The following is a 9,489-nucleotide window of genomic DNA, read 5'->3' as shown; positions in this document are numbered from 1 at the left end:
TGCTTTGCTCTATCTTGTCCAGGTCGCAGCTGTAATTGAGAAATTGTTCTCAACTGGCCAACCTGGTTAAATAAATGTGAAATAAAATAAATAAATACAAAATTAAAATGTAACCTTTGGGTTGCTAGACGTTCTCGTTGTATACCCGTGGACCCTGACCGGCCACCCTACGTTTATTTTTAGTGTACTATGTTACGTCTGGTCTATGAGACCAGGCAGGGTTTTTAAGTCACGTAGAGGGGTTTAAACCTGTTGTCAGCTGGCATATTAACCTTTTTCTTTTACTTCATGACAGGGTTTGTGAGTATATATTTTCTGTTTTTCCTCCTTATTTTGATTCTTCAGACACGTGAACCCTTGTGCCCTTGTTAAAACACTACATAGCTCGCTGTCAAGTGGATGTTGCATTTAGCCCAGGTCAGCCAAACATTACCATATTACCATTTCACTGCCTGGCAGCATTTTCAGACTACAGTTACACGCAACTGTATGTCAATAAATAAAACGGTTTGCGCTCCGGAAGGTATTTCCCGTGTGGAGAACTGGTTGAAATGTACTTTGAATGACTTTGCAACTCACAACTTGTCATTGTACATAAGAGATGCATTCTGCATGCCGGGGCCTTTTTTGCTGTTATCAATCTATCTCCATATTTTCCCTTACATTAGGGGAAAATCAACGAGGGGCTATGCATTCCTAAGGAAAAATAATGAACGACGTGGAGGATGTGTTCCGTGACGCGCTAGCGTTCAAAAGCAGCTCTAAAAATAGAACATATAAGATTGAACTATAACCATTGAAGTATACCGTTACAGGTGCGTTACAGGGAAATGCACTTCAAGCCAATTAGAAATTAGTATTCAACAATGGCATGGTATAAATTGATTATTCTCAGAATATGATGGTAACTTAACGACTGTATAATGCTTGTTCACATTGCCTAAGAATAACACTCGTTTATATCTAAGCACACAGGAGTCCTGTCCAGTTCTCTCCATAAATACTAATTAAGCCAACCAGCCCGTGGTAACTGTAGCCTATATACACCACCGACGTGTCATTTCATGAGCTTGGGGCTGTGTTTGCCTCCGCTTTTGTTTTTCCTTCCGTATCTGTCTTTTTATAAATCAAAGAAAGAAAGAAAGCCCCAGCAGGCAGGCAGTGAGTGGTCCTCTTTAATCAGCGGCTGTGAGGAGGCGGGTCGAGGTGCTGACTGTAATGTGATAGCTGCTCCGTTCTAACGCTTTTATACACACATGCTGCCTGTCTGGCTTGCCTGCTCTCTCAGCGCTGCTGGAAGACTTCAAACTCAGACAGAATACTCCGAGCAGAGTAGAGGAAGGAGCTAAGAGCGGGGACAGCGGGAGAGAGAGCGGAGTGTTACTTCTAGATTATAGAACACCGGGTGTTTCTAACGGCAACAAAATAACGTTTTTGATGAGCGTTGTATGGAAGAACGGTTTTACGCACTAGCCCTGGACAGTTGGACTGTTTCGTTTAGATTGTGATTTTATTTTTGTGGGGGGGTGGGTGGGTGGGGGGGTTTTTGGACAAGTAAATGTACCGGAGGGAGAAAGTCAAAGGAAAGATAAGGGCATGAGATGTCACTGGATTTCGAGGCAACCAAAAAAAACTCACTTCAGATATGAGCTCACGGAACGCGTCAAATCAGTGGACTAAAACCGCTACGGACCTTCTGAATTGATACAGATGGTTTTGTTTTAGCTACATTTTGTCCAGTGTTTTATTTCCTTGGAATAGAAGATCATCTGGGTGATATTTATGTTGTATTTTTTTTTAAATCTTGTGGTGGGGTAGAATAGTTTTGAATCTATTCAATTATTGAATTGAAATAACCTGGGAAAAATATTAATATTTTTATTTTTAAGAGGAAACAAAATACGGTGGTGGGGGATCGAAATCGCCGTTGTGGAGAACCGACCACCGACAGACCCTTCTCGGTGGAGACGCGTGTTACGCGTGAGTGGAGAAAACAGTTTGGAAAGGTACGAGGAGGACTTTTACTGCGAGTTCTTCTCTCCAAGATCGGAAGAGTAACACTTTTCACCCAGAAACATGGATATATTAACGTGGCTGTGTGGATGTTTACTGGCGGGTTGCTTACCACAAGTAGTTCTCGGTGAAGAAGGTACGTTTTCGCAGCCCTACAACTCCTGTTCTCACAAATGTGTTATGTGCCATTTGAAATATCACTTTGAACCGCTTTGCTTCAGCATAATATTGCCCATTCTAAATATATAATTATATTTCCTTCTAAAGCCTTCGGAAAATAAGACGAGAACAGTGTATTTCCCTAGTCTTCCCGAACTAGTCTTTTCGATTTTATTTTAGATATGGATTGAAATATCGTTCGGTCTTTCGGCATATGTTTCAGATTATTAACAAATCAAAAATGAGGGTTTTATACCTAAAAGACAGTCAGTTATTCAACGATATGTAGTGACAGTTGAAGAATCTGCTGTGTGTTTTTAAACGTTGGAACTGTCCTTGGGACTCGACGTGCGTAGAGACCGCCGCGGCAGTTCTTTTTTAGGGAAGGCGATTCCTAGCGCCGCGGGCGTCATCGGGAGCCGGTTTAGTTCTCCGGGGGGATTCGGTGCTGCTGTAAGTCCCTTACATTTCCTCACAAAACCTACGATTTAAAAAAAAGAAGAAGTTAAATAACGTTTCACCTAAAATAGCCGAACAGTACACCCAATATTTCACTTGAGATTATAATACAAAAGGTTTTAGTGTGGTGAGGGATTTAGAAACAATATATTGTGTGCTCGTATCATCAGGGCGTCTGTTGAAATGATGAATGTTCACTCTGAGTGTTTTAGATACGAACAGTCAATGGGTTAGCTTGACATAGAGGAGAATCTACACACACAAAAAAAAGCTTTGTTATAATTTAGTAGGCTAATTAAAATCCAACGTGTTCTTAATCGTCAGATTAACCTTTGATTATATGAGTGGGTTATGTTTGGATTTAATTTGACTGTCTTGGTCTAATGATTTGTGTTTAGATGTTCACTTTAAATGTAATTCATTCCAGTCTGTTTAGTGTAAACCTAATAGTTTATGTTTCCAATATTGACGTTATTTCTATGTTATTTTATCATAATTATTTATAGGCTTGCTACAGAGTTACCCCTCAGGAGCCTATTTTACCTCCTAACAATCCATATAGCTTGTGGCTAACAATGCGTAGGCAGTGTTTCAATTGATCGCTGTCAAATGATAGTTTATTTCTAGGAAATCATAACATGATTTGCGTCTGTTACACGACGTAGCCTACAGCGGGGGAAAAACGTCTTAAAGTTGCGTGGAGGTAGTCAGCCTATCACTTGAACCGGTGCTTGTTTTTGGGCCATTTGAAATGGATCGACTTTATGTTAAATGTTTCTCTTGAGAGCCGAAGGTAGAACCTTGACAGAGATTAGTCCGGTGTAGAGCTCCATGACAAGGACCGTGTAGCCAGACTCTGAAAACTAAGCAGGCTGAACGTTTGTGAGGAAGACTTCTGTTTTTTTCTTGTCTATTGGATTTCACAGATCTCGTCTCTTCAAAATAAAATGGCATGTTGTTTTCTAAATAATCTCAAACATATTTCAAAGGTATATATATTTTTTGCGTTAAAACCAAATGAATATATATAGTTAGTACATTGACCATATATCGTACAATAGTAATAGCATTATAACAACACGATGTAACGTTGATCATGCCCACAGTTACTGAAATACTTCACTATCTTACCCTTTTTTTGCATGAGACGCACGTTATAATTAATTGACCTTTATATCATAGTAATGACATGGCAATAACACACAGCTACACATTTTATCCATCACAATTCATAATGTTTTGGAGGAACATTTTTTTTACCGGGGGTGTTGGAAGGTATATAACCCTACCGTAAGCTATTACCTTGTTTTCAAGATGAACGGCTTTGAACTAAACCAGTGTGACGACTCAGGCATCTGGAACAGGAGCCAGATATCAGTAGCTCTTTCTGGGAAGAAAACCATTCGTTTAGCCTGGTAGTGCTGCTCTCCTTCCTTCATTTATACCGATATGAAGAGCTAGTGTGTGTGTCTGTGTGTGTGTGTGTGTGTGTGTGTGTGTGTGTGTGTGTGTGTGTGTGTGTGTGTGTGTGTGTGTGTGTGTGTGTGTGTGTGTGTGTGTGTGTGTGTGTGTGTGTGTGTGTGTGTGTGTGTGTGTGTGTGTAAGACAGACAGAGACAGAGAGTGTGTGAGCGAGAGAGAGAGAGAGACAGAGAGAGAGAGAGAGAAAGATAGAGACAGAGAAAGAGACAGAAAGAGAGAGACAGAAAGAGAGAGACAGAGAGAGACAGAGAGCGAGAGAGAGAGAGACAGAGTGAGAGACAGAAAGAGAGAGACAGAAAGAGAGAGAGAGAGAGAGAGAGAGAGAGAGAGAGAGAGAGAGAGAGAGAGAGAGAGAGAGAGAGAGAGAGAGAGAGAGAGAGAGAGAGAGAGAGAGAGAGAGAGAGAGCTTCCTACATAGCTCAGGCAGTAGGAAGCTCTCTCATCCATTTATATGCAGATGATACAGTCTTATACTCAGCTGGCCCCTCCCAGGATGTTGTGTTAAATGCTCTACAACAAAGCTTTCTTAGTGTCCAACAAGCTTTCTCTGCCCTTAACCTTGTTCTGAACACCTCCAAAACAAAGGTCATGTGGTTTGGTTAGAAGAATGCCCCTCTCCCCACAGGTGTTATTACTAACTCTGAGGGTTTAGAGCTTGAGGTAGTCACCTCATACAAGTACTTGGGAGTATGGCTAGACGGTACACTGTCCTTCTCTCAGCACATATCAAAGCTGCAGGCTAAAGTTAAATCTAGACTTGGTTTCCTCTATCGTAATCGCTCCTCTTTCACCCCAGCTGCCAAACTAACCCTGATTCAGATGACCATTCTACCCATGCTAGATTACGGAGACATAATTTATAGATCGGCAGGTAATGGTGCTCTCGAGCGGCTAGATGTTCTTTACCATTCGACCATCAGATTTGCCACCAATGCTCCTCATAGGACACATCACTGCAATCTATACTCCTCTGTAAACTGGTCATCTCTGTATACCCGTCGCAAGACCCACTGGTTGATGCTTATTTATAAAACCCTCTTAGGCCTCACTCCCCCCTATCTGAGATATCTACTGCAGCCCTCATCCTCTACATACAACACCCATTCTGCCAGTTACATTCTGTTAAAGGTCACCAAAGAACACACATCCCTGGGTCGCTCGTCTTTTCAGTTCGCTGCAGTTAGCGACTGGAACGAGCTGCAACAAACACTCAGACTGGACAGTTTTATCTCAATCTCTTCATTCAAAGACTCAGTCATGGACACTCTTACTGACAGTTGTGGCTGCTTCGCGTGATGTATTATTGTCTCTACCTTCTTGCCCTTTGTGCTGTTGTCTGTGTACAATAATGTTTGTACCATATTGTGTTGCTACCATGTTGTTTTCATGTTGTGTTGCTACCGTCCTGTGTTGTCATGTGTTGCTGCCTTGCTATGTTGTTGTCTTAGGTCTCTCTTTATGTAGTGTTGTGTTGTCTCTCTTGTCGTGATGTATGTTTTGTCCTATATTTAAATATTTGTATTTTTAATCCCATCCCCCGTCCCCGTAGGAGGCCTTTTGCCTTTTGGTAGGCCGTTATTGTAAATAAGAATTTGTTCTAAACTGACTTGTTAAAGAAAGATTCAATAAAATAAACAAAAATCCATCAGTCAGTGCCTTCTACAGGATTATAATCCAGTGCTTTCTACAGGATTATAATCCAGTGCTTTCTACAGGATTATAATCCAGTGCTTTCTACAGAATTATAATCCAGTGCTTTCTACAGCATTATAATCCAGGTTTTTCTACAGCATTATAATCCAGTGCTTTCTACAGGATTATAATCCAGTGCTAATCCAGTGCTTTCTACAGCATTATAATCCAGTGCTTTCTACAGCATTATAATCCAGTGCTTTCTACAGCATTATAATCCAGTGCTTTCTACAGCATTATAATCCAGTGCTTTCTACAGCATTATAATAGTGCTTTCTACAGCATTATAATCCAGGGATTTCTACAGCATTATAATCCAGTGCTTTCTACAGGATTATAATCCAGTGCTTTCTACAGGATTATAATCCAGTGCTTTCTACAGCATTATAATCCAGTGTTTTCTACAGGATTATAATCCAGTGCTTTCTACAGCATTATAATCCAGTGCTTTCTACAGCATTATAATCCAGTGCTTTCTACAGCATTATAATCCAGTGCTTTCTACAGGATTATAATCCAGCGCTTTCTACAGGATTATAATCCAGTGCTTTCTACAGGATTATAATCCAGTGCTTTCTACAGGATTATAATCCAGTGCTTTCTACAGGATTATAATCCAGTGCTTTCTACAGCATTATAATCCAGTGTTTTCTACAGCATTATAATCCAGTGCTTTCTACAGGATTATAATCCAGTGCTTTCTACAGGATTATAATCCAGTGCTTTCTACAGGATTATAATCCAGTGCTTTCTACAGCATTATAATCCAGTGCTTTCTACAGGATTATAATCCAGTGCCTTCTACAGCATTATAATCCAGTGCTTTCTACAGGATTATAATCCAGTGCTTTCTACAGGATTATAATCCAGTGCTTTCTACAGGATTATAATCCAGGGTTTTCTACAGCATTATAACCAGTGCTTTCTACAGGATTATAATCCAGGGTTTTCTACAGCATTATAATCCAGTGTTTTCTACAGGATTATAATCCAGGGTTTTCTACAGCATTATAATCCAGTGCTTTCTACAGGATTATAATCCAGTGCTTTCTACAGGATTATAATCCAGTGCTTTCTACAGCATTATAATCCAGTGATTTCTACAGGATTATAATCCAGTGCTTTCTACAGCATTATAATCCAGTGCTTTCTACAGCATTATAATCCAGTGCTTTCTACATCATTATAATCCAGTGCTTTCTACAGGATTATAATCCAGGGTTTTCTACAGCATTATAATCCAGTGCTTTTTACAGGATTATAATCCAGTGCTTACTACAGCATTATAATCCAGTGCTTTCTACAGCATTATAATCCAGTGCTTTCTACAGGATTATAATCCAAGGTTTTCTACAGCATTATAATCCAGTGCTTTCTACAGGATTATAATCCAGTGCTTTCTACAGTTGGCTTGTCTGTCTGCGTCACGTGTAGAGGCTCGGTATGTTATGTCGGGGTGTTCTATCTGTCTGCGTCACGTGTAGAGGCTCGGTATGTTATGTCTGTGTTCTCTCTGTCTGCGTCACGTGTAGAGGCTCGGTATGTTATGTCTGTCTGCGTCACGTGTAGAGGCTCGGTATGTTATGTCTGTGTTCTCTCTGTCTGCGTCACGTGTAGAGGCTCGGTATGTTATGTCTGTGTTCTATCTGTCTGCGTCACGTGTAGAGGCTCGGTATGTTATGTCTGTCTGCGTCACGTGTAGAGGCTCGGTATGTTATGTCTGTCTGCGTCACGTGTAGAGGCTCGGTATGTTATGTCTGTGTTCTATCTGTCTGCGTCACGTGTAGAGGCTCGGTATGTTATGTCTGTCTGCGTCACGTGTAGAGGCTCGGTATGTTATGTCTGTGTTGTATCTGTCTGCGTCACGTGTAGAGGCTCGGTATGTTATGTCTGTGTTCTATCTGTCTGCGTCACGTGTAGAGGCTCGGTATGTTATGTCTGTCTGCGTCACGTGTAGAGGCTCGGTATGTTATGTCTGTGTTCTATCTGTCTGCGTCACGTGTAGAGGCTCGGTATGTTATGTCTGTCTGCGTCACGTGTAGAGGCTCGGTATGTTATGTCTGTGTTCTATCTGTCTGCGTCACGTGTAGAGGCTCGGTATGTTATGTCTGTCTGCGTCACGTGTAGAGGCTCGGTATGTTATGTCTGTGTTGTATCTGTCTGCGTCACGTGTAGAGGCTCGGTATGTTATGTCTGTGTTCTATCTGTCTGCGTCACGTGTAGAGGCTCGGTATGTTATGTCTGTCTGCGTCACGTGTAGAGGCTCGGTATGTTATGTCTGTGTTCTATCTGTCTGCGTCACGTGTAGAGGCTCGGTATGTTATGTCTGTGTTCTATCTGTCTGCGTCACGTGTAGAGGCTCGGTATGTTATGTCTGTCTGCGTCACGTGTAGAGGCTCGGTATGTTATGTCTGTGTTCTATCTGTCTGCGTACTCATGGTCCAAGTTCGGTGTTTACTAGAACAGCTGCACCATGGGAAAGCAATTCTCTGTGTGTGTGTGTGTGTGTGTGTGTGTGTGTGTGTGTGTGTGTGTGTGTGTGTGTGTGTGTGTGTGTGTGTGTGTGTGTGTGTGTGTGTGTGTGTGTGTGTGTGTGTGTGTGTGTGTGTGTGTGTGTGGGTGTGTGTGTGTGTGTGTGTGTCTGCGTCACTACTTTATGTTCAGCAGTTTGAGAGGAGAATGTTGTTGTTCTGGTCATGGAGAGAAGTTATCCTCTCTTAATAACTCATCGCCTTTGTTTTCACACTTTACATCAGCAGATGTCTCTCCTTGATTCGATTACCGGAGATGTTATCCTCTCTCTTGTACACAGTGGTATGAAATCTATTTAAAAGTCATTTGATTGTGTCCTAGTTCTGGTTAGCTGGGTAGTCCTCCTGTCCTGAAAGAGGAGGTGCTTACCCTTTCCTCTCGTCTCCATAAAATCCTTACCTCAACCTGGATGTGTTTTGGGACCTCTTTGTCTCTCTGGCTCTCAGATCTTCTTTGTAGTGTTCGACCGTGATTTTAAAAAAGGCATCTGGCTAGGGTCACGACCCCCCCACCTGACCCTGTCTAGGTTCACGACCCCCCCACCTCACCCTGGCTAGGGTCACGACCCCCCCACCTGACCCTGTCTAGGGTCAAGACCCCCCCACCTCACCCTGGCTAGGGTCACGACCCCCCCACCTCACCCTGGCTAGGGTCACGACCCCCCCACCTGACCCTGTCTAGGGTCACGACCCCCCCACCTGACCCTGTCTAGGGTCACGACCCCCCCACCTCACCCTGGCTAGGGTCACGACCCCCCCACCTGACCCTGTCTAGGGTCAAGACCCCTCCACCTCACCCTGGCTAGGGTCACGACCCCCCCACCTCACCCTAGCTAGGGTCACGACCCCCCCCACCTCACCCTGGCTAGGGTCACGACCCCCCCACCTCACCCTGTCTAGGGTCACGACCCCCCCACCTGACCCTGGCTAGGGTCACGACCCCCCCACCTCACCCTAGCTAGGGTCACGACCTCCCCACCTCACCCTGTCTAGGGTCACGACCCCCCCACCTCACCCTGCCTAGGGTCAAGACCCCCCCACCTGACCCTGGATAGGGTCACGACCCCCCCACCTGACCCTGGCTAGGGTCAAGACCCCCCCACCTCACCCTGTCTAGGGTCACGACCCCCCCACCTCACCCTGTCTAGGGTCAC

General features: G+C 43.4%; 1 protein-coding gene across 2 annotated transcripts in view; it reads left to right on the top strand.

The window, feature by feature from the left end:
• Positions 1 to 1,550: 1,550 nt before the first annotated feature.
• The window catches only part of LOC139546213 (neuropilin-2-like), a 314,353-nt gene continuing 306,414 nt past the window's right edge, over positions 1,551 to 9,489 (top strand). For both annotated transcript variants that reach the window (XM_071354338.1, XM_071354337.1), the window contains exon 1: positions 1,551 to 2,149. In XM_071354338.1, the coding sequence (XP_071210439.1) occupies positions 2,077 to 2,149 (73 nt within the window). In that variant the 5' untranslated portion in view covers positions 1,551 to 2,076. The remainder of the gene's footprint in view (positions 2,150 to 9,489) is intronic.

The sequence above is a fragment of the Salvelinus alpinus genome, chromosome 20 (genome assembly GCF_045679555.1).
Source record: "Salvelinus alpinus chromosome 20, SLU_Salpinus.1, whole genome shotgun sequence".
Taxonomy (NCBI): domain Eukaryota; kingdom Metazoa; phylum Chordata; class Actinopteri; order Salmoniformes; family Salmonidae; genus Salvelinus; species Salvelinus alpinus.
This window is presented reverse-complemented; position numbering and strand designations above follow the sequence as displayed.